At 42.8% G+C, this 24,615-nt stretch overlaps 1 protein-coding gene across 1 annotated transcript in view; it reads left to right on the top strand.

Annotated features, from left to right (window-relative positions):
• The window catches only part of LOC308107638 (protocadherin-16-like), a 90,515-nt gene that overhangs the window by 6,379 nt on the left and 59,521 nt on the right, over positions 1-24,615 (top strand). The window contains exon 2 of the mRNA XM_080460095.1: positions 1,146-2,966. Coding sequence (XP_080316221.1) covers positions 1,167-2,966 — 1,800 coding nt within the window. The 5' untranslated portion in view covers positions 1,146-1,166. The remainder of the gene's footprint in view (positions 1-1,145; positions 2,967-24,615) is intronic.

The raw sequence follows: 24,615 nt of genomic DNA, 5'->3' as shown, positions 1-24,615 counted from the left end.
GCCAGAAAAAGGGGAAAGAGGTAGACTGCATGGAGCCCTTCAGTTCTGCCGTACTACTCCGTCACTCAAACACACTGTTACCACCGTGGCTAAGACAGATCACCACACTACGCTCAGGGACACATGGGAGGCATTTACCGTGCACACACTCACTCACATGCTTGCACTCAGATACACAGATGTCTTGTGAACTTTCAGTTGCAGGTTTCAGTTCAACCACTAGGGGGCTCCTCAAAGAAAAAAACAAAACTCAAGTCTTTCTGTAGTCAAATGAAGATTGCAAACAAATGAAAGTGCTTATGAATTGCACACATTCAAACAGAACCACAGACAATTGGAAGGGAGTCTTTTTTTAAATTTAATTAAAGTGACACAATAATCTTTTGTGTGCCAGACAGTTGGTGGTTTTGAAGAATCCTACAGATGGTGGCAGTCTTGCTGAACAATTTCCACATTTTTTCTCAGTGACTCTCATGCTCAATTGCATTTTTTCTGTTGTGGTGTGGGCTTTGCCTATTGTTTAAATAATAATCACAATAAAAAAATTCAAATACCCCCGCTGCTTTCAGATATCAATATTTGAATATTCCCCCTTTGATTTACTATTCAAACTCTTAATTCTCAGCAGATATATAACTGTTTGCCCTTAGAAATAGTTCATAAAGGAGAATTTAAAGCTCTGTTTTCCATGAACGCTTAATGTGGAGGCAAATATTAAAGGCTCAGCACAGAGCAGGTCACCTCTTATGATCCATAAGAGGTGACCTGCTCTGTGCTGAGCACACTGTGTATGATGGGAAAGGGGATTCTTGCACCTTTTTAATTAGAGCTGAACAGCGGCAGCCAACAACTCCTTGTCAAAGTTGGTATGCTGTAGCCTGTGGTTTTTATGTTTCTTCAGCAAAGGAGAACTTTCTGGTATGTGGGAGGAACAAGGTGTTGAATTATTAGGTGGGCTTAGATGTGCAGGGAAATGTTATGTGCTGGATGTATCGTATGTGGCATGGTTTGGAGCGGAGCCAACTAAACATGTAGGAAACGTTTTTCAAGCAGATATCTCTTGAATTAACTTGCTGTAAAAATATATATTTTTTCTGTTTTAGGGTCTTGATATCACTCAACTTTCTCGTTCTGTGTGTCCACAGGTTTAAAGCAGAGAGACCATAATGAAGACAGCTGCCAAGGGTTTTGGAAAGTCCATAATGGAGCCATTGCGGTGTGAGAGCCGGTGGGGTAAACGGATAGTACTAATAGTGTATGTGATCCTGGAGCTTCTATCGCTCCATTCTCCAATAGTTGTGGGGACTCTTGAGCTACAGCTGGATGAAGAGCAACCTGCAGGCACGATTGTCGGGGACATCAGTGCAGGACTTCCACCTGGCGTCACGGCATCTTTGTACTTCATTTCAGACCACGAGGGCACAGGAGTGGGCAGCGACTTGGACATAGATGAAAGTACAGGCATTATAAAAACGGCCAAAGTCCTGGACAGAGAATTGAGGGATCGATACAACTTCATTGCAGTCACAATGACTGGTGTGACTGTTGAGGTGACGATTCAGGTGAATGACATTAATGATCATGCGCCGGAGTTTCCCAGGAAACAGGCCGCGTTTAAAATCCCGGAGCAGACGGCTATCGGCACTCGGTTTCCTCTGGAGCCGGCTGTTGATAGTGATAAAGGGCAGCTGACGACTCAGGGTTACCTTATCAAGGATGGAAATATTGGCCAAGCTTTCACTTTGGAGACCAGGAGGGGAAGCAGTGAGGTTCTCTTTCTGGATTTAGTAGTCAATGCCATCCTAGACCGAGAGAAAAGATCTACTTATACCTTATCTTTGGAGGCCTTTGATGGCGGCTCTCCCAAAAGGACTGATCAGATGATATTAGATATTACTGTACAAGATATCAACGACAACGCTCCTGTTTTTAACCAGAGCCGCTACCATGCTATTATATCTGAGAACCTCCAACCAGGGAGCAATATTCTGCAGGTGTTTGCTACAGATGCTGACGAGGGCGATAATGGGATGGTGCTGTATGAAATCAACAGGAGACAAAGCGATCCAGATCGTTACTTCGTCATAGACTCTCGCACCGGAGTCATCACCCTCAACAAGCCGCTTGACTTTGAAATGAGGAGAGTCCATGAGTTGGTGGTTCAAGCTCAAGACAACGCGACCCACCCAGAAGTGACCAACGCCTTCGTCACCATCCACGTCAGGGACTACAACGACAACCAGCCCACCATGACCATCATCTTCCTCAGCGAGGATGGATCTCCCAGAATCTCAGAGGGGGCACAGCCTGGCCAGTATGTTGCCCGGATCTCAGTCACTGATCCAGATTATGGAGAGTATGCCAACGTCAACGTGTCACTGGAGGGAGGCGATGGAAAGTTTGCCCTGACCACAAAGGATAGTATAATCTATCTCATCTGTGTGGATCAGATTCTTGACCGGGAGGAGCGGGACACCTACGAGCTGAGGGTGATGGCGACAGACTCGGGCACGCCTCCTCTCAGGGCCGAGTCCTCTTTTGTCATCCAAGTAACTGACGTGAACGACAACCCTCCTCTATTCGACCAGTCAGTGTACAGACAGGTAATCCCTGAGGTGGTTTTTCCTGGCAGCTTTGTCCTACAAGTAACAGCTCGAGACAAAGACCAGGGGCCCAATGGGGACATCAGCTACAGCATCCTACAAGACCAAAGTGCTTACTACAGCTGGTTCAGTATAGACTCCATTACGGGCATCATCACCACTCTCTCCCAGCTGGATTATGAAAAAAACCCTAATCCCAGTGTAACTGTGGTGGCCACAGACGGAGGGAAACCACGTCTCTCCTCTACTGCGGTTGTAAACATTTTACTTCAGGATGTAAATGACAACGAACCGGCGTTTGAGAAAAGCTTCTACAACGTGTCAATAAAGGAGAACACAGCTCCGGGGACTTGCGTTCTTGAGGTAGGACATTTTCTCAAAGTCTCATTTCATTAAAAGTTTGTAGATTGATTGATTTTTATCAACTCCCACACTTAACTCTCAGCTCATGACGGAGTCTGCACTTAACTTGGGGGCAAATGTGGAAAGCATAACAAATGGAAATTTATGAGATAAATAGAAGAGAAATTTGTTGATTCTGTTCTTCCCTCTTATTTTTTATGGTAAAGTTGTTTAAGCTGGAAGTCCTTTCTGAGGATTTACCTGCGCTTTTAGGCCAAGAAGATCTCCTCTTTGGCTGTCCTCTTCTTCACCTCTCAAAAGGTTTCCAGGGTAACGGAGGCAGTGTAAAGTCCTCTGTCAGCCGCGCCACAAAGGGGTTTTCACATATTCACAGGCAGAGACAAATTCGGGGGCTTTATTCAAAGAAATAGATGTCACTTCAGTCTCAAAAGGCACCTTAATTAGGATTGTTGAGCGTGAGAAAAAATGGCCATAGGCAACAAGATGAATTAAAGTTCAGACAAATTACAGGATCTGATGTGACTCCGGTCTTGTTTCTTTGAAAAATATTCTGCTCTCAAGTTGGTCTCAGCCATGTAAAGACAGCAATTAGACCAAGATAAAGAAGCTCATCAGGCGTTTTGACATTCCAGACTTTTTTCGCACCACTAAAACTGTGTTTCTCGACACAAATGTAGTGTGTGGTTCATTGTAAATCTATCTTTTGTAAGGGCAGTAGTATTGCTTTGGATCAAGGAGTTGGAAATAGATTGCACTCCAGATGGAGGGCCCAGCAGATGAGATCTTGGCCCCGGGTTGGTCTGTGGGAGCAGGAGGGGTGAAGGGAGGCGAGGTCCCACCATGACACCTGGCTTCGAGTGGAGGAATAGAAGCTATCAGGATGTCTTGAAGGAGCGTCTCTCATTATAAATCACAACGACCACAAGGATAAGTAAAAAAAAAAAAAAGCAGCAATGTACTCAAATTGATTATGGAATTTGGAAGGCAAACCAAAGAATAATTAAAAAAGATGTAGGTTTTGGAGAGCTGTACAGCTCTGCGATCACTGTTTCCAGTGCGGGTTTGAGTTCGTGTTCGATGAAAGTATGTGAAACCCAGATTGGTGTTTTCTTTCAAACTTGCAGTTTTACCTTTCCTCTACTTTTCCCCTACCTTGCTACCGGCTCTCAGACAGCTCTTAGAGCATGACACGCCTGATCAGTAGACTTAAAGTGTCCAAGTGTGAAGCAGTTCTTCAAAGCGGGCCTCTCGTGGGCCTGCCTGGATGCTACAGACATGTGTTTGGCGGGCCATGTGAGAACAGACTGCTCTAACTTAGGGGGCCAGCTCTACATCCAAACATCACAGCAAGACATCTGATGGCTGCTTTTCCCTTTTCATCGACAACATTTCCTCCTTTTCCACACAAAAAGCTGTCCAAAAAATCCACTACAATATGCCCATTGTGATCATTACTTAAAAGTTATTTGAAGCTGCATTGATTTTTCTTTCCTCTGCAGTTCAGTAGTTCCACATTTCCTTCGATTCAGTCTCAGCACTACAGTTCTGTCTTTATGGCATTTTCAACTGTACATGAATTTATTTATACAGTACATGATTCATAATTAGATGCGTGGGAGAAAACGACATCTAAAAATAAGGATTTAAGCCTATTAACAGTAATCAGTTCTTTATTTCAAAATGTGAGATCTGCTGCAAAGAAAATAGGTCAACCTTGAGAGGGGGAAAAACAAATACAACAATAAAAAAAAAAAAAATGTTTTGAAACCGTCAGCTGCATTGTGGAATGGGTTTCAGGAGCATTACTGAATCTCGTTCCTTTTATTTCTTTACCAAACTGCCCAGTTTTACCCGTTTCTCTTATCTTGTGGGGGGCGAACGTAAGATCTCATACCCAGAAACAAGTCACTTCTGTGGTCTTTGCATGTGTCGTTTCAGTCCACTTATTAGGCATTGAAGTTCGCTTTTCCGTCTTTTATATCACAGTTTCACATGCTTGCATGCATCCGGCCACTCAAGCGGAACTGTTACATTGTGTTACGTTGGTGTACTTTTTATTACAAACGTGTAAAGTCCTATTAGGATAATAGGAGGGTAATTACCTAAAGGTCACGTCATTAGCTCTGTGAGGTTTACGGACTTTTGATTCCAGTCCTGGAGTAAGAGGAGTCAAACATGATGCTGTTAAAGATAATGAGACACATGAGCCAGCTTTAAAATATCCAAATTCAGTAAAGGAAAGATTGGTTTTCTTGGCACATTCAACATTTGCTCCCATATGTGTCATTTTACTTATGAAGTAATGAAGCTTTTCAGTCGGTTCTGTCAGGATTCTGCACTGGGGAATAATTTACACCTCGTATCATTGCGGTTTTTGGGGTAATTTGGAAGGTCTCTGCTAAAGAATTGTCCCTCTGTCTGTTTTGGGGGGTTGTCTGGCTCCAGTAGAAAGGCGAGAGGGGGTCTCCAGGCAGCTGAGGGGGAAATGAACCCTGATAAGTGCTTGCATGAGTGGCGGAGGTGACACGGGCAGGGGGGCTTCTCTGTCTGACCGTTGGTCTGGCTCGATCCAAATCCTTATCTGATCTCACTTCATTTCTCATCAGCTAGGTGTGAGGATAGGCCAGACCTAATTTTTAAACCCTCCTCTCACTTGTTCACGACAGAATGGACTACTTGTCACTGCTGCAGCCCCCCACCCCCCTCACCTACACCCCCGGAAACATGAGACCAAGTGATTGCAGCTTTTGAAGAAGCAAATGTCTTGCCATTTCTCTCTTGCAGGCTGTAGTCTAAACTTTCACATCTCCCAGTTCTTAAAATGCTTCCTGACTCGATGACGGCCCCAACATTCTGTTTTGCTGAACATCACTCGGATTGAAAAAAAAACAAACCACCGGTGACACTGTGTCGGATTGTTACGCCGTGACTATAATTTTTCATCTGCAGCACTTTTATGAGCCTGCTCAGTTCCACTTCAGATATCTACACATGCAAAGGGTTTCTCAGCAATGTAACATACAGCAACACTTAGACATATTCATTATTTCATAGTGAATTCTTGAAAGGCAGACTAGTTGAAAGCGGCACCTCAGTGAAGTGGCACTCTGAATCACTTCTCCCTTCCTGCCAACATAAAAGCAAGCAGTCCCGGGGAGAAAAAAAGAATACTTATAATTGCTCTGGAGAGAAAGTATGAATGATTGAATGAATGTGTTTCTTTCAAACTAGCCCCTCACAGTTCCCACAGACCTTTTTGTACAACAGCAACCACTTACAGGGAAATGGTTGGCAGGTGCTAATAACATTGATCCCAATGCTGCAAGCTACCATGTCCTCCAGTCTGTTTGAATAGTTAAAAAAATAGTGGAGTCTTCTGATCCAGCGATGTTAATAATACCTCATGCAGTCATGATTCAGGTGGCCAATGTTTAATTGTGGAAGTTGCTTTATCTTTTGACTTTAATTAGGACTGCATTGGTAGATGGTTTCTAAAGTCTGCGCTTCCTCTTTATAAGGTGATTCTTATGTGCATCTATATGCTGATGACACCGTTATTTATACATCTAGTCCCTCCCTGACTGCTGAACTGTCTTCATTACAGGCCACCTTCAATAACATCCAACTTGCTTTTTCCAGTTACCATTTAGCTTTAAACACAAATAAAACTAAATGCACAGTTTTCACAAAAAAATGCCACATGTAGAGTGTCCCCTCAAAATGTCCCCCTTGGATCGCTCTGAGATTGAATATGTTGAAAGCTTGACAGTAAACTTACATTTGAAACCAACATAAATGTACTGCTCACAAATGTCAAATCCTGTATTCTTTATCGTAACAAATCCTCCTTTTCATATTCTGCCTGCCAACTTCTGGTTTAAATGGGAGTCCTCCCAATCTTAGATTATGGTGATGTAATCTACAGATCTGCTTCCAGAACTCTCCTTCACAGGCTGGACGTTATTTACCATGGTGCTTTCCTCTTCGTGACTGGAGCTGCATTCAGCTCTCACCGTTGCTGCTTGTATTCTTTATAAACTGGACAGACAGGCAAACTCACTGCTTTCATGTATTTTCAATACAAATCGCAGTCTAGGTTCTAGTAGATTCGTCAGTCAAACTTTCAAACTTTGTACCCCCACTTTTTCAGCGGTCACTCCTATATGATCATTGCACGGTGTCTTGATTGTGTTTGGACTTTAAACTTTAGAAAAAACATGAATTCATCTCAAACGTCCAGGGTTTCTAACTGAGAGGGACACATTGCTGCTTCATCGCTCATTGCATGTACACATTTTTCAAGTAGAACTTTACTTGGTTTTCAAATTTGACTTAAGCTTTTTCAAAATAAGCAAGACTAACTATGGAGATGAAGGACACGGCCAGTTTCGGAAAGTTATTTTGGTACACAAACCATGTAATCAATTTTCACCCGGCATTTTTCTGGGAATGGTTTGTGTCAAACGAAATGTTCACTTGTCTCTTTTAATACCAGACTGGCCTGTCTCCCTGTGAGACTGGTTTAGCTTGAGGCAAGCAGACTCTGTTTTTGGTCTTTCTCCTGTTTCTTTTTCCTCCTGCTAACTACCGAGCTTCACTGTGGCTCTGCGGTATAACAGTATTTTCAGGGAATGGTAAAATTGCAGGAAACTGGATGTGCTACTTAATGTGTTCATGAATGTAATACTTCCTTGAGCACTTACTCCTGGGCCTAGCAGGGCCAGTGGAGCGAACATAAACACCGATGTACATCTGGATGGAGTGTGGGTGTTCAGGTCAAAGTTGCTGCGCTTGAGACAGCCGAGCTCATTTTATTGTGCTCAGACGTCCATCAGCAAATCTACAGCTTCTCTCTTCCACCATCAGGACATAAAGAGCAAAATGCTGTGGTAAAATGTTTTAATGTCATAGTCCTGAATACAGAAGTGGAGAGGAAATACTTCTGTTAGTGTAAAACCAAAGTACAGGGTAGAAGGAAGAGGAACTGACTCAGGCCCCATTTACACAAAGTTTCAAGTGAGAATGTATTTTTTGGGAGTTTTTGTTTCAGAGAGGTTTAGGGTTTACACGGTAATATTTTGAAAACATTGAAATGCTGCAAGCAATGTAGTTTTCATGCTGGGCCACTAGTGGGTGCTGTCAATTGTTTTTGTGATAAAACCACACACACATCCACGGAGTACAGTACACTATAAACATTAACAATGGGAGTACACGGACAGTCGACCAAGTTGGTTGTTATTTGACTCTCAACTGAAAAACTACCAAGTCCCAGGAGAATATGGACTGGGAGTCATGACACTCTCGCGCATGTGCAGAACTCTTTACCACGGCCATCGTGCACATACATTTCACAAAAGTTGTGTTTTCCTTTCTTCCTAGGGAGATAGAGTCGGACCGTTTTCCAAAAGTTTCACCCAAGGAGCCGTTTTCAAAAAGTTGCGTTTTCAGTGGCTCCCAGCAGCGTCGTCGTGTAAATGTAAAAAAATGCCCCAAAAGTTTTCAGCATTCACTTTAAAACGTGGTCGTGTACACGGGGCCTGAGCCCTGACAACAGTGCGAAAGATGTCGCTCTGTTAGTAACGCTAACACCAGACTGTATTTATCGTAGGTGTGAAGAATGAGCAAAAGTGTCCTGTTTACTTGTGTCTGCATGTTGGTAGTTTCTCTCCAATAGATGGAGGATCTTCCTCCTACTAGCTGATGTAGCCTCACCTTAACTTAATAAGTGGAGAACTGAAAGCTCAGTGTCACTGTGTCACTACTGTATTAAAATGATGTACATGTTAAACAGGCCTTTTTTAGCAAGATATTAAGGATACAAATTTTTTATTTTTTTAACTTTTTTCAAGTAACTGCATCTTTTTATATGGATTAATGTCAGTAACCCACCTACATCGAAACATAGATAGTAGTCTTTTGTGTCTTTAAAAGCGCTACACAAATAAAATATTAATATTTTTATTATTATCATTATTATTATTATAAATGTTCAGTTTTCATGACTGAAAATCTTTTCGCCATTATTGAATTATCACTTGAGAATTGTTTTAAAAGTATCACCATCAGACAAAGCTATGTTTTTTTTTTTGCAGATGGAAAAAATACAAATGTATGACCCTCATGCATAAAAAAAGTAAAAGAATGTAATCATTAACATTTGCTTCCAAGTGTGAAATATTTCTATTCTATTCTAAAATTCTAATAATGTCACTTTGCTTTTTCTGCTTATTGCAAAAATAAATCTCGTTCATTCCTCCTGATCATACAGTTTGAGCAGACAGATTTACTGTATGTCTGAACCTTGAGCGGCAGAGGCTTTTGGAATATACAAGATTCTCGCCATTTCCGTGTTGACACATCGAGCATCCTGTGATGTTTGCAATTAAAATATGCGGCGCCATCTGAGTGTTGGTTGTTGTTTGCCGTCCAGTATGTGAACACTCGGTGGTGAAAACATTGCAGCGTTAACAGGACGTCAGGGCTGTGATTCAGCAAAGTGGAGCACAAAGTTGTGAGGAATAAAAAGTCCTCTGGAGGGGTTTCCTGGCCACATCTGGCAAGGCAGGAAGACGGATTTATGTCTCTCTTGTGGGACGCAAAATTTCATTAGTATAGTCTGTCCCTCAGACTGAGCTGCAGGTGAAGTTTGTGTGAAGGAGTGGGGAGAGAGACAGAAAGAAAACACTTGAAAGTCTCTGGAGGGACACTCCAGCCTCTGGCAGCTGTGACAAAGCTGCGACTCAGCATACGGATCCAGCTGTTGATCCCTCTTTTAACATCTATCCCCCGACTCCAAGGGGCGGGACACCAGTCTTCCAGTCTCGTCTCTGTTTGTGTCTCTTTACTCTTCCTGCTTCCTTTTCCCACACTGCCATGTCCCCCCTGCGCTCCAATTACACCTCTTCACTCCCCCTCCCCGTTTCCCCATGGAGCGGCGACGTGTGGATCGGCGCAGGTGAGCGCGGCACATCTGCCTGCCTGGGGATGCTCAGCACTCCCTGGAGTGACACGATCTTGTGAATTTTATTCAGACCAGACTAACAGGCTTATCTCTCTGGCCTGGGGACACGAGACAGATGAGGTGTAAATTGCTGAGAGAGTGAAGTCAGGCTGCAGGTGTCTCCAGTCACGTTGTCGCACCGTTGCGTTCGCGGACAAGAGGAGCACTTTTTCCTTGACCCTTGTAAATAGAGACAATTATTCACTTTGCCTCCTCCTTTGAGACAAATGAATAAGGGGAAGAGGGGAGACCTCGAGGCCGACTGTGAGGACGGCTGCCAGGCCTTCTGTTCTCGCAGCTCGCGGTCTCCCGGCACATGTGCAAGGCAGTTGGCACGACTAAGCAAGCCGGGCATTAGGAAGCATCATCTGCTCACAATATTCATTTTGTTCCAATCCAAATCTGTGTTAAATCATCCATCGAGTTCCCCTGCTGTCCATCAGAAGCCACCAGACTGGAAAGCAGACGCTGAGTGACAGCATGCCAGGTAACAAAATTCAGCAACCAGGAGACGTTTTTTCACGCGCACAGCGACACGGCAGCTTTCGGCGTGATGATGAACGGCGCAATTTATACGCCAGCATGTTGGATTTTACATTTATGACTAAAAGTGCCCCTTCCTGGAACAGCATGCAAACATAAATACACAGACCGAAAATATCTTAACCACTGAGCAAATGTCTCCATATCCAGAACTCGACTGTTACAAAGAATGCGTGGCGCTCGTCTGCCAGAAACCTCAGCGCCCCCTGTTCGCTCCAGCCTTTCCGCGGCACCGACTGCCAGTTGAAAAGAAAGAAAAAAGAAAAACGATTGAGAAAAATGTTACTGGGCCGAACCAGCTCGTAGAGTAAGTGGCGCATGCAGTTTCAGGGCGTGCGTCTGCTCGCAGCCGGATAACTTTTGGTTTACAACCAGGGCCTATTAGGAAAAGTGAGAAAGGCTAATCACATAGATTCGCCAACGCTCTAGTTTCCCATGCAAGCGGTAGCGTATGGCGGAGGTAAGATCTCAATAACGAGGTGGTTAAACATTGAGTAAAAGCACAAACTATCTCCGTGTGAGGTCGAGAAAATGTGGGATTTACACTTGACACTGTTTGAAGACGATGTTGTGCAGATGCTTGTTAACGCTAATGATGTTATGGGAGTTATCAGCTTCTGTATGGATGACCAATTACTGCAGAGCACTGAACACTTCACCTCAAAACTTTCTCGCCTTGTCTGTATATACTCTTTTCCTTTACAGATCTGTGTAAATGTTTTGGCAATTTTCTTTTTTACCCACAATCCCTCCAGTCATGTGCCAGCCGTGCAGCACTTTCACCAATGCGCTCCAGTAAAAGTACTGCGGATCTCAAGAATAGAATCGAAAGACAACATTTAATAACATTTTTCTTGTTGCAGGCCAATTTTCCTGACTAAGTATTTTTCCCAGCTTTGTAGGACACAGCATGACATGAGAGGAAGAAAAAAGGCGAACCACGCAGACGAGGGAGGTTTGCGGGGAGAGAGAGCGAGAGAAAGAGAGAGAGAGAGAGAGAGAGACGCTCCACTTTTGCATTCGCGGTTTGCCAGCGTTGTCTGTCTTGGCTTCAGACAGAAAGGCACCCAGTCCTGCTTCCACCAGACTCCCAGTCTGGGTGCACTGATGCTCCATGGTGGTCCACCCTCACACTGCTGTTTGCATATCTTGGAGACTTCACCACATCCACCAGAAAAGTCCCCCGTGCTTTGATGGAGGGCATCTGTTGTGCCATTTCTATTCTTTGATAATGCATTCCCCTGCAGATTAGTTGTAATAAGGAGACAACTGCTTGGCTTAGTATTGACTTTCCCTGAATGCTAGGAGGTGAATTCAACATTTATAGAGGGAACTAATTACTGCAGGGTTGGGTAACTCATCAATAAAGCTAATTTGGTCTGGTGTTGCAAAATTTATGTCGAAAGTAGCGTGAAGCTTCTCTCGTAGCCAGTGTCTTTGAAGGCCAACTCTTTGTTTAGATTGTTGTGCATAGTCTGGTGCTGTGAGGAGTCTGGATGGAGGAGTGAGGAGCAGTGGGACTCTCTGCTGTAATTAGGCAGAGCTGGTATGCAGGACTCAAGATGTGTGATGTGGTATCAGAGCAGACGAACAAAAAGTCAGGGGTGTGTGCGTGTGTGTGTGTGTGTGTGTGTGTGTGTGTGTGTGTGTGTGTGTGTGTGTGTGTGTGTGTGTGTGTGTGTGTGTGTGTGTGTGTGTGTGTGTGTGTGTGTGTGTGTGTGTGTGTGTGTGTGCGCAGACTTTTTTTGGGTTTTTGTAGCAGAGATTCTCTGCTCAGTGTCCCGGGTTCATCCCAGTGTGCTTCACAAATGCCACTTCTGGGATCCAAAAGCATCAACAAAAGAAGACTCAGGAGTCAAGAAAGTGATGATGCTGGTATTTGTTTGGCAGTCCATGGCTAAACTACAGTCAAAGACATAGTTGCTCTGCACCACCCTGTCGTTTTCCCTGAGGATGACGACCGACTTGCTGCCAGTTACATGTAATTGTTGCGCAATCATACTGAGTTGCGGCGCCTTGGAAAGTGTTGAGCGTATGTTTTTGTGTTCAACCGAGTGGCTCAAGGACACTTGACATTCAGAAGACATGTGAAAAAGCACCCGATGGTTAAATTCCCAGAAACAGTATGCATTGTTTGCAGCAGTGGAGTGAAGATTAAGATCACTGCACACAGGGAGACAGTCCGCAGTGCAGAGCAGGAGAAATAATATGCCGATGATTTCAGCAAGATGATGCATCGTGGCTGACGGTATGCAGACATCTGGTTTGGGAAGCTGTGTCTAGTCAAACCTGGCTATCTCTATATAAAGAATCCCTGGAAATTATACAACATATATTTCATCAGACCCCCTGTTGAAAGTTGAAATGCCTCAAATCCCAGCCTGACATCGCTGTCATGTTCCGCAGAGTATCCTAGAGTCTCTTCTTTGAACATCTGTTGCACTGGATCGCTCTTCACAGCACAGTAACTTTATTTTTTTTTTTCATCACGTGACACTCTGTATAACGACAGCATGACTTCAAAATGTTTAGTGTAATGGTCGTACAGCGGCTTGAGTTTGACTTTACTTTTGTGTGGCGGTAACACACACGTGTAATCTCCCTGACCCCGGTGCGTGCAGATGGGAATGATCTTGGTTTGCTAACCTGTGCAGATCTTTGGTTTGATGCCTGGACTGAAGTAAAAGCATCACCTGCTGCCAATTTTTTTTACCTTCAGAAACATATTGCTTACAGGCTGTGATTAGCCCAGACAGCGCAGAATGTGATTAATGTTGCAATTTGCTCTTTATATGTGAAGTCACGGCATACTGGCGCTAAACTAGCTCATGCCAAGATCAAGCTGGAACTGTGTGTTTATTTCATAACTCCACTTCTCTCGCTGGTCACGGAATAGGTTTTACTAGAGGGAGAGCGATATATATTAGCCCACCATAGTCTATGTACGCCTAGTTTTGCCCACGTAGTGTTGAAGGGCGTTGAAGTCAGTGCACAAGTAAAAGACAGCCTGCTGGCAAAGAGTAATATGATTAATTGCCTTGTCTTGACTGTGAGATGTAGCCAGAGTCCAATGAAGAACATGCAAACTCCACATAAAGATATTCTATAACTGGAAATCCAGAGAGAGGGTGAGAGAATATTAATTACAGCCCAAACAAGAAAAGCTTAATGCAATGAAACTGTAATGATGTAAAGCAGACCAAATAAATTGTAAAACCTTAATAAATGTTTAAATTTCATCAGCTTCAGAGACTTCTACCTTCAAAGTAAAAGCCTTTGGCCATCGTCAATGTGAGTTTACATCTATTCAAGCTTTTTTTTTTTTTATATATTCACAATGACATTCAGTGAATGAGAGGTGAGGGATTTTGGTCCAGGCTGCTGGTGAAGTAGCTTTAACACGCACGCCGGATACGCTTTATCTAACAATTCAGCAGAAAGGAAGATGTATAGACCAGAAGTGAGGTTCGTTTCTCCCCCATCCATCCAAGCAAATTGCACCCCGATAAACTCTGCAAGCATTTTATCTGTTTTCAGCCTGCTCACGCTTACAGATGGCATCTGAGAAGTTCTCTGGGCTAAATCCGGAGGACGTGTCGTCTACATAGTTAACAGAGTGCGAGTTTCTTTCCCAGCGAGCTGCAGAATAGGCAACATCCGCGTGTAGGAAACGCTCATTTCATGCTCATGATTTAATGCAAAAGCTACTCAAGTAGAGCCAGGATGATTTTTAATGTACATTTTGATACAGTACATCCCCGAAGAGTAATCCTCAGTACTGTGAGGATCCAGTATCATTTATAGAGCTTCGTTCTGCTGCATTACGAACGTCCCTCATCACTGTGACTAAAAGTAAATCTGACTTTAAACACTTCGACTAAACCCATGTGCAAACATAAAGCATTTCAGTTACACTATTATGTGTAGTAGAGGTTTTAGAAGTTTAATGCTCTGTCATAATACTTTGGCAGTGGCATCCCAGTGAGAAATCAAGTGACTAGTAGGTCGTGACTGTGCATGGGAAAATGAGAAAATGATCAGACATCTTCTCAGGCTTTAAATCTTAACCAGTTTCAGTCAGTGCTCTTCCCCTGTCACCATGTTACTGCAGCATTTTTTATTTATGGGTCTTTCCCTCCATGTTTTTTTTTACCTCAAGCATGCTAATTCCTCCATCTGATAGGCTCAGTGGCATCCACTCGCTCATTACCATGATGTCATCTTTGAAATATCGTCCTCCAGAATATAAATTGCGGTGCATGGAAGTACTTTGCTCATATGAAATAACTTTGCAGTTAGCTTGTGTATTTCAGACGGGGAAACTCCTCCGAGGCTCTGCCCCCTCCTGCAGGTCTGTAAATGACTTGTAAACAGGCTGTTTAAGTGTGAAGTCACCCTATGCCCCGCTTCCGCTCTTTATTCATCACTCTGACAGACACACACATAGAAGTATGGTGAATGTTTTTGCTAAGGAGCGTGGGGAGGGGGTCGGGGGGGGGCAGCGCTGCTCTTGTGGGACTGGGCCAAGCTCTGACACACTCTGCGGGACATCAGGCAGAGAATATTTGAAAGAAAAGACTTCTTTTCATGGCTGGAAGGAGTTTATAATTCTGTTTGTTGTTAATTATCTGTCATTTAAAGCTTCAAAATTGCATGATAATTTACTGTGGATCCACAAATGTGACCAAAACCTGAATAAATGGGGAAAGGTCTTTTTATTTAATCAGATCATTTCCAAGGTATATTTTAATTGGGACATCTCTTGTGATACGCCAAAATGAAAAATGCATCAAGTTTGAATTTTGAGATCCTGACTTGGCCAAATGGATAAAGACAAAACGAGCAGAAAGCAGCGCTAACGGGGGAAAGTGCAAATGATTGAAACAAAGGCGGCTACGGAAGAAATAAGAGTCTTAGAGAGAAAGCAGACGCTGCGAGGGAAAAGGAGGCGATTTACCTCATGCGGGGTGCGTGCAAAAGTGGCGCGTATAAGAAGCTCAAGTGGTGGTTTGTTACCATGGCGATATTGGGAAACGAGGGAGGGTGGAGAGTAGCTTAAACAAGAAACCCCATCGATTTCATGGGCAAATCATTCCCCCAAAGTGGCTGTTTCTCCGTCGTAAGTGTGGTTGAGTATTTAGGTGCTCGGACAGTCCCTAAATTAATAGTGAAGAGGCAAACTCACGAAACCTGAAAAGCTCAGCAGGTCCTCGGCTTGTGCAAACACAACTCTTAGACTTCTTGTTTGTTCAAGGTAGTGGCCTGTTTAGAGTAAAGCTGTCCTTTTTTTTTTTTTTTAACCCAGAGTTCATCACTTGTTTCTTTTTGGGCTGTCTCGCTGTCTCAGCTATCGCGCAACATTATCAACAGTTCCTAGAGGCCTGGGGAACATGTAGCCGGGGTTCGAGGATGTTTGTTTGGAGATAGAAACATCGTGAGCCCTTTGGCTGAAGAAGGTACATTTATCCTGGTGTATAAACACATTGTATAAACTGAGCTATCAGATGAATCTATATTGTATATCAGCAGAGGTTTTCATTTTGGAGGGGAAATCATGGAGGTAGCAGAGGACTGAATGTGTTTATTCAAGAAGCCCCCCCCCCCCCCCCTCACATGTTGTCAGTGGCCGGGCCTCTGCATCTGTCATGACGGACAGACATGGGGGGTGGAAGAGTTCACAAGGGTCCACTCTCTCTGTAAAAGCCCATCTCTGGCTCAGACGTCTTTGTCCCTGCTTTTTGTCTCACGACAGGGAGTTTCCTTCACCGGGTTTCTCCCAGCTCTCCTGGGTTCTGGCAAAAGATCAGGGGCACACTAATGAAGTGGCAGCGTGATTAGATTCAAAGTGGAAGAGCTATCAGTCTCAAAAACACTTCCCTTCAGAAACGCACGTATTCTACACCTATGGCAGCTGATATCTGTCGTTCCGCTGTAATTTGGAAGAAGATAATCTGACACTCAGACTCTGTTTACGCGTTGTTTCAAGTGAAGTAGTGTCACATTCCACGGCAGCCAGAACATGTGGATGAAGTTGACTGCTCAAGTGGTGAAATACACTGCCTAAGTAAAGTCCATTTCTGCTGGCAGAAGCCGTCAGGTTCAACCTTTATCTCCGACAATGTGAAGGAACACACATCCTTTATCTGGACGAAGTCCATGTGGGCACTGTGGACAAAAACACAATAGAAGAACCTTCACTCCCGTCTGCCTGAGGAAACAGGATGCGGTTGACCAAAATCTCAGTGAAATCTTTTGAAAATTTAAATATTCTTGTCTATCTGATGGTTACATAACAGCAAAGGGATTTCTCTCTCTAAACTTGGAGGTTTTATTTGTCAAAATAAAATTTAGGTGTTATGTATGAGCACTGACAGGACTCTCTTCCTGACAGGAAATTAAAACTTATTAGGAAAAAAAGGTTGTTTTTTTTATGTGTTATTTTATGTCTCACATAACTGTGAGAAGTGGGACTTTGCTCTATTAAACATTAAGACAAATTGGTTTTTGTAACGGAATGAGAGAGATAAACAGCACTCTGTGTGCCCGTGTGTTCTTTTCCCAGTTTGGGAAGGTGGGACAAAGCTGCAGGATTTGGCCCGGGCCTGTGGAGTTGGAGAAGGGTGCAACGAGTTGAGGCCAAAGCACACAAGCTGAAAAGATTCTTGGCTTACACTTACAAGAGACAATGCTTCAATCACAGCACATCCATAAAGAGGGAGCACTGGGAATCTCAAAGGCAAGCCATGGCTTAATTGACCTAATTCATCTGTGTGTGCTTGTGATTGAGCTGAAGTCATAAAATTGGTCAGTTAATGATATGATGTGACAGGACAAGTATTTAAAGATGGGGACTTACTCGGGGCAATCAGATTATAACAACACAAGGTATAGCTTTAATGTGGCGCGAAGCCAGCTGAAGTGAACTGCAGAAATGTCTAAAGCAGACTCGGGCAAAGGCGAGGTACCATAAACACGTTTTTAACGTTACAAATATATTATTTAAAACAAGAGTAAAATGAGGTCGAGACTGATTTCCACCTGTGTGAAACCCCTGGGACATGCTGCTCTTTGGTGGTCCTTCATTAGAAATATTCTATAAATATGAGTGAAGATGATGTATATGACACAACTACTTTAGGTATATTTTCAGGGAGGCTGCTTAATTTTTTTTTTTTTTTCAAAAGACAAATGTCCTGCTTGTTTTGAAAGATGATGACATTGATCATTATTAGGATTAGGAATTAAGTCCAACCAATTCAACTTTTTAAAAGAAATGTAAGACGCAATAAAATTGACCAAATATCTTATTTAAAAGAATATTATCCGGCAGAATCTACCCAAGCAATGTGGAAAGTGCATTCCTTTTTATTTCGCTCATATCATCAGCTATTCAGTTCAGGTCTATTTTATTTGTACAGTGCCAAATACAACACAGTCATTTCAAGGCACTTTTACAGAGAAAACTCAACAACTCCACATGAGATGGTGGAAAGAAAAAGCTCCTTTTGAACATGAAGAACCCTGCAGAACCAGAAGTGGAGACTTTCTGCAGAACTCGAAGCAGAGGAGGAGAGTTTCTGCTGTTCTGGTTGGGGTTAGGGGATTGAAAGAGAGAATAAAGTATGACAGAGCAATTAGCAAGCAGACATAAAGCCACTCGTTGCAGACGTGATGGGACAAGAGGCTCAGACAACGAACTTCGAGATCCACTGCCGAGAGCTTGCAGGGATGTATACATATATATAGAAAACAAAGCATAGACTACAGGAGAGAGACAACATGTTGGTGACATCTAATAGTGAAACAAGGTGGGTGAGAAATGAAGGCAGCTCAGTTAACCTATGGCAGCGTCACTAGAAATGGGTCTAGGGTGTCCTGAACCTGCCATAACTTTCAGCTTTATTAATAAGAAGTGTCTCAAGCCTAACTTTAGAAGTAGAGGCTGGGTCAGCCTCCCTCACTGAATCTAGAACCTGGTTCCACATGAGAGAAGGCTGATAGCTGAGAACTCTGCCTCCCATTCTACTTTCAGAAAACCTAGGAACCTCCAGTAGGTCAGCATTCTGAGAACCAAATATTTTTCCAGGGTGATATGATTGTTTTTCCTGCTTTATTAATACGTGCCGATATTAGTTCCATGTATGAGACATCCAAAAAGCTCCTCAGCTGACGGGTGTTCAAATATCGAGGAGGTTTCCATCGCTAGACTACAATCTTCTTGGCTGCAGTTAAGGTTAACCTGCCAACCAGGTTTTTTTGTGCATTTTCCATGAGGGATAGACCAGTATCATCATTTAGGAGATTTACCACAGGATCAAATGTTAGTGCCCGTCCAAGTAGACCTGAAAAGGTATAAACCACCAGTCCCATTCGATGTCTAATTCTCTGTGTAAGGTATGCCCTCTGACAAAATCTCTATTGAATAAATCTTAAATATATTGATGGCTTTTTCTTTTTTAAGGGAGCGGTGGCATTGTTCCAAATCACATAACGTCATCATTCACCCAATATAATCAATATCAGATCATTAGTATGATCCATGTTGGTGTTATAAGAGTTTGTGTAGGGTTTGAATTAGAACCCTAATATTAGATTTCATGGTAAAATATGACAATAATTTGATGTTTCTTTTGCATGAAACTTTTTAACTGTGTTAAACTGTGATGCAGTTATTCATTCCGCCTCTCTAAAGAGTCCTGTCACAATTAAACATGTGCAATGAAATGACAAACTGATCTGGACCCAGATTTAAAACTCTTTCAGTTGAAATGACAACAGGAAACTGTGACGCCGCCACTGGTCCACACTCACTGTCCACACGATGTGGCTTTGGCTCTGCCTGAAGGGAAACGTGGAATGATCTCCTTCTGGTTACTGGCATGGTTTTTGGGAATAAGTACACAAGAAAGCAAGTACTTAAATAACCGTCTTAGAGGATATTTTGTCTGTGGCATTGGGTCGGTGTTGCAACTTTGAGCACTCCGTAAACAACTCTAACCACGTAGCTCATTTATTCTCATGAGAGCTTCCGCTCAAGTGCAGGAGCAGCGCTGCCATTCAGATCAGTGCTGCATGGTTGAAATTGCCACTTTTGGAAAAAAACCCTCTCCTGATTTATTGTAAACAGTGTTTAAGGTGGCGCAGTCTTTTCCTGGAAGGTTGGTAATATTTCAGGCAGTTTTATGCAGTGCTGCAGGTTTATATCAACATGTCTTAGCTCCTCCATTAGCTCGTGCTAACTGGAAAACAACTGCAGTTCTGACATGACCTTTCCTTCACTGGTGCAGCTTTTAGCCCTTTGCCTTCTGCGGAGTTCATTACTGGTGTTCACTTTGTAATAGGCCTCATTATAGTGATCCCAGGGGGACTCGCTCTTCTGACTGCGGGGCTTGGTGTGGTCTTCCCGAAGGCCTGGGTGGTATGACTGCTGGGATTAATGGCGTGACGTCAGAGCGCTCTGACTGGAAAGAGTGGCATGATATGCTCATGTAACAGCGCTCACACTGGACAGTATGTTAGTTTCCGATCCCTGCTTAATCCTGAGAAACGTCAGATGTGGGCGCCTGACTGGAAACCAGTGGAAATGCACACTGTGGCAGTGGTTTGCTCCGTGGCCGACAGAGAGGAAATCGCTTGCTCATACAGCACCAGACTAATTCACAGGTTTTGAATCCTGTCCAGGCTCACCAAAGAAGATTTTATTATATAACTTGACCATTGTTTTCAGGTGTTTTTTGTTGGGGGTTTTTTGGTCGCTGATTAGAAATACAAAAACAAAGAACAGAAGAAACTGTTTTTTTTTTTTAAAGCTTGTTGTCGGACTAGATTGATGGATCAACCATCTCCCCATATCCAAGCTATTCTGCAAAGCAAATTATTCAAATGAATTCCGCTCTGCCAGGATTCCTCACAGAAACTCCTTGTTTTGAGAGACACGGAGCTCATTTAGCAATGGTTGTTAGCAGACTGATGGGTGATGGAGGGAACAGAGCAGAGACATTGTAAATAAATCAAATAATTCCTTTGTCTGTTGCCAAGGACCTTTCGACTCTGCTTTTGACTTTTTATTAAAAAGTATTGCTTCAAGTGCCTCAAGTGCCCGAGAAATATTAATATTTCCAGACCTTCAGTTGTGTTTTGGACCTTGATATAATTGTGGTCATGACCTCATTTCTATCTTCACTCCCAGAATATGCTTCGATAACGTAGATACTGGCCTTTCTCCTAACTAAAGTGTTTTTTTTTAACCAGTCTTAATTAACACTGTGGTTATGAATAACTGGGAAATGGAAAAAGCTTTGGTAAAAAAAACTGTGAAACTGGGAACTTCCCGGTGGGAAGAACGGCACAATTTAGAAAAATTCTGAAACGCTAGTTTGACTTCACTTAACAGGACTGGGTCAGTGCATCTATTTGATTTCCACATTTTCACAACAATGTTTTCAGGAGACAACACTAAACTTTGGTGCGTTCTTGGTGTCCGTTTATACGACAACAATGCTCAGTCACTGAAAGCGCAACTTTTTCAAAACGTCTCCCAAGGTGGAACTTTTCTAAAATGCTCCGACTGTCTCCATGGAAACGGACGACACACACTTTTTTGAAACATTGCTGCTGCGCTTTCGCACCACGGCCATACTAAGATAATTCTTCTGCACATGCACGATGAGATGAACAATAACAACAATGGCGGCCTCCTGAGTGTCATGGCTCCCAGTCCATATTCTCCCGGGACTTGTTTTATGGTCGAGTCACAAAATTATTTTTAAAGTGAAAATAACCCGTCTTCATTGGTCGAGTATACAAAGGGTGCGAGAATGATTTCATCCATGTCTTAATTTATATAAAGGCAGTGGGTTTTCTTCAGTTTATCCAGTTTCCTCTTAAAGTCCAAAAACAAACATGTCGGGCTAATTGGCAGCTGGAGAAAAGCTTCTGAGTGTGAATCAGTGTTATTGTGGTTGTATGTCCCTCTGTGTTTGTGATGGACTGGCGACCTGTCCATGATGGACTCGGCCATTTGGATTGGCTCACACCATTCACCCCTAACTTGGACAAGTCTTTATATAAAATGGAGGGATGTTGTTTTTTTTGTTTTGTTTTGTTTTGTTTTTTAATGATTGGAACTTTGTCATTTTCCGACACCTCCCACCTCGGAAGTGTGAATTTCCCAAGAATTAAGTTCCTGAGTGAACCCAGCTCCATGAATACACTATAAGAGCCTATTTACAAGTACATCAGTATCCTTGTTGCAAAGTTTCCTTTAACCCGAGGAGCTAATGTGAAGTGAGAGTCTTTTTAGCAGACGAGTCTAGACGCTTTTCACTCTCAGCTTGCTGTTGCCAGGCTGTTAAAAAATGCCGGAGGAGTTGCCACAATGTGCCTGTATAGAATGGCTTATGGCACAAACACGGCACTGTCTGCGCCTGTAGGAGCTGTTGATGTGGGACAGCTGCTTTATGATGGTAAACTCCCTTCCTGAAAGCTGGGGGACCCCCTGCTAACTCACAAGCATAACCGCATTGCATGTGAATTGACTCAACATGTAGGATTATCTGGTTAAATGCCGTGATCCTTCCCCTCAAAAGTACAATCCTGACATTTAGGGCATTACAATACCAACAAAGATGGTTGCCTCTCTTGTTTATTCTTGGCCGAAAGCAGCAGAAGATAGCAACCTGCATGCTAACGATGTGTCTCAGTGCAGGTCTGAGGACTTATGTGGAAATTTAATCAAAGTTTGATGGAAACACGAGCGTAAAAACACTTCTTTGGTTTGACTTTCCACTGCTGTAGTTATTTAGATAGCAATATATCCCGATAAAAAGCTCTTGAGCAGAAGGGTCAGAGCACTTTATATACAGTATACTTCAGTTATTCTGCCAAACCAGTGACAGCGAGCTCAAGCCTTCTTGGCAAGTGTCGGCAAAAAATATAAATACAGCAAAAATGGAAAGGGGGGTGAGAAAAAAAACAAAACACAAGTGAATATTGGGATCCAAACCAGAAACCGAGTAGTGTAAGTTCTTCTTTTTTCTTTTGTCATGCATCCATACTGAAACACATCGCAGCATCACAGAGGAAGAGGAGGACGGTGGTGAAGAGATAGACAGACAATGCAAGAGTGGAGCCTTAAAAAAAGCACGAGTGGTCTGAGTGGGGGAGAAGAAAAAAAGAGAGAGCGAGAAAATGGAATAAAAATAGGCTCATGATGGAGATGGTGTCTCGATGAGGCAGCCCACTAACCTCAGAGGCGCCACACTCCCTGGCTTATCCCAGCCCAGTGAAAAGGAGGGGCCACACCACAGATCTCCCCGACTGCCAAGGCTCCAGCGCCAAGCCGGCTCGCTCTCTTTCAGCTCGGTCGTGGGGGGGCTAGGCATCTCAGTCTCTCTCTTTTTAAAGACAACAAAGAACTATTACCCCCTTTTCTGCACAACAGGGCAGTCCCCCTCACGCCTCAGAGCAGGAGCAGTGAAAAAAAAAACAACCTCCAACCAGGTGCAGATTTTCTCTTCATGTCTGTGATTCTGCAGGATGGTGAGCCAGGACTGTGACATTTGAACTGCAGAGGCATTATGACTGCATGCTGCAGTGTAGGTCGTATCAATCACGGCAAATACTGAGCCAATAGAAAAAACATCAACCTGGCAAAATACCAACGACCTGCAAGTGATATTCCTCACATTTGCAATCACTTCCCGGCCCTGTGTTTTCCATTGGGATGTAGTAGTTCTTATTAACTTGGAAAATCCCATTAGAATCCTTTCAGACTTCCAATCTATCTCATTTGCATGAGCCTGTTTGATTGCTTTGTGAGAAATGTGAGGTAATGAGAAACCTTTTTTTTTTTTTTTTTTCCGCATTACAAGATCATTGTAGAGTAAGTAAAAATGAGTAAAAATGCATATAAAAACAAGTTAGGCTGGGCTATCAGGAAGTCTCCACTGTCATCTGGGAAATATTGACAGACAAAGAAGGGAAGAGAAGCAGACAGCTCAACATGTTGGCTTATCTGGAGGATATTCAGAGGAAAAATATTTTCATAACTGTTTGAAATTTTGCATATTAGGAAGATTACCGCGATGCTACGCACAGATTTCTTCCCTCAGTTGAAGAAAAGGAACATCTGGATTGCATTAGTGAGAGTATTATGCTTCATTCAATTTGTCACTTTTGAGTAAGAAGAGGGACTTACGATGTGGATGAAGAAATACGGGCTTTAATTTTCTGCCAATTGAAATATCTGCTTAATAAGTCAGTCACATGAAGTCGGCTGTAATCGGCAGACAGAATATGTTTTTAACAAGCAGCCAGTGGTAAAAATGTTATCAATGTTACGGGAATTTATTCTACTTAACTTTTAAAGGACGTGCGGGATTACAGACTAATTTCTTTGTTCTTCTCTAAAGAGCAAAAACGGAAGGATCATATAAAAGACAGTGAAGTTAAACTCACTGTATATGATGGCTTCTTACAGATTCAAACGCAAACGGAAATTATAATGACACTTTGACAAAAATGAAGATTTATTATGATTGTTTTGTATTGTATGCATTGAATGATCACAGTCTTTTGCGGAAAAAATAAGCATATTAGCTTCATGTTTTTAAATTCTCATTATTTACTCAATCTACCAGTTTCCCTGTCTTTCTTACTGCCCTCCTCCAAAGTGGTGTTCTGTTAATGCAGTGGCTACGTCATCAAACTTACATATACAATTCTGTTGGATGCAGAATGTGGAAACAAGATCAAATAAGAAATATTAATGATAATATTCTGCAAGCAAAGAAGCTTGATTAGAAAATTCTTTATTCATATTTTTTGATGACTAAATTATCACTCAGTAAGGTCGCAGACAGAACATGGAAACTGTAAATGTGTTTTTTCATGATGGCCAATATACAAAAACAGCATTATTAAAGGTTAAAGGTTGAAAAACAACCTTGTCCAATCTTTCACACCATTCAGAACTTGTGTACTTTCCATCTCTGCTCAAACTAAACCGGCGAGCGGGAGAATCTAGACGCCGCAGACAGATGCTGAACTCCCATTCCTGCAAAGCTGAGATTTAATTTTCAGTTGTCTTTTAAAACTTCAAAA

This window comes from Lipophrys pholis, assembly GCF_963383615.2.
Source record: "Lipophrys pholis genome assembly, chromosome: 3".
Classification (NCBI taxonomy): Eukaryota; Metazoa; Chordata; class Actinopteri; order Blenniiformes; family Blenniidae; genus Lipophrys; species Lipophrys pholis.
This window is presented reverse-complemented; position numbering and strand designations above follow the sequence as displayed.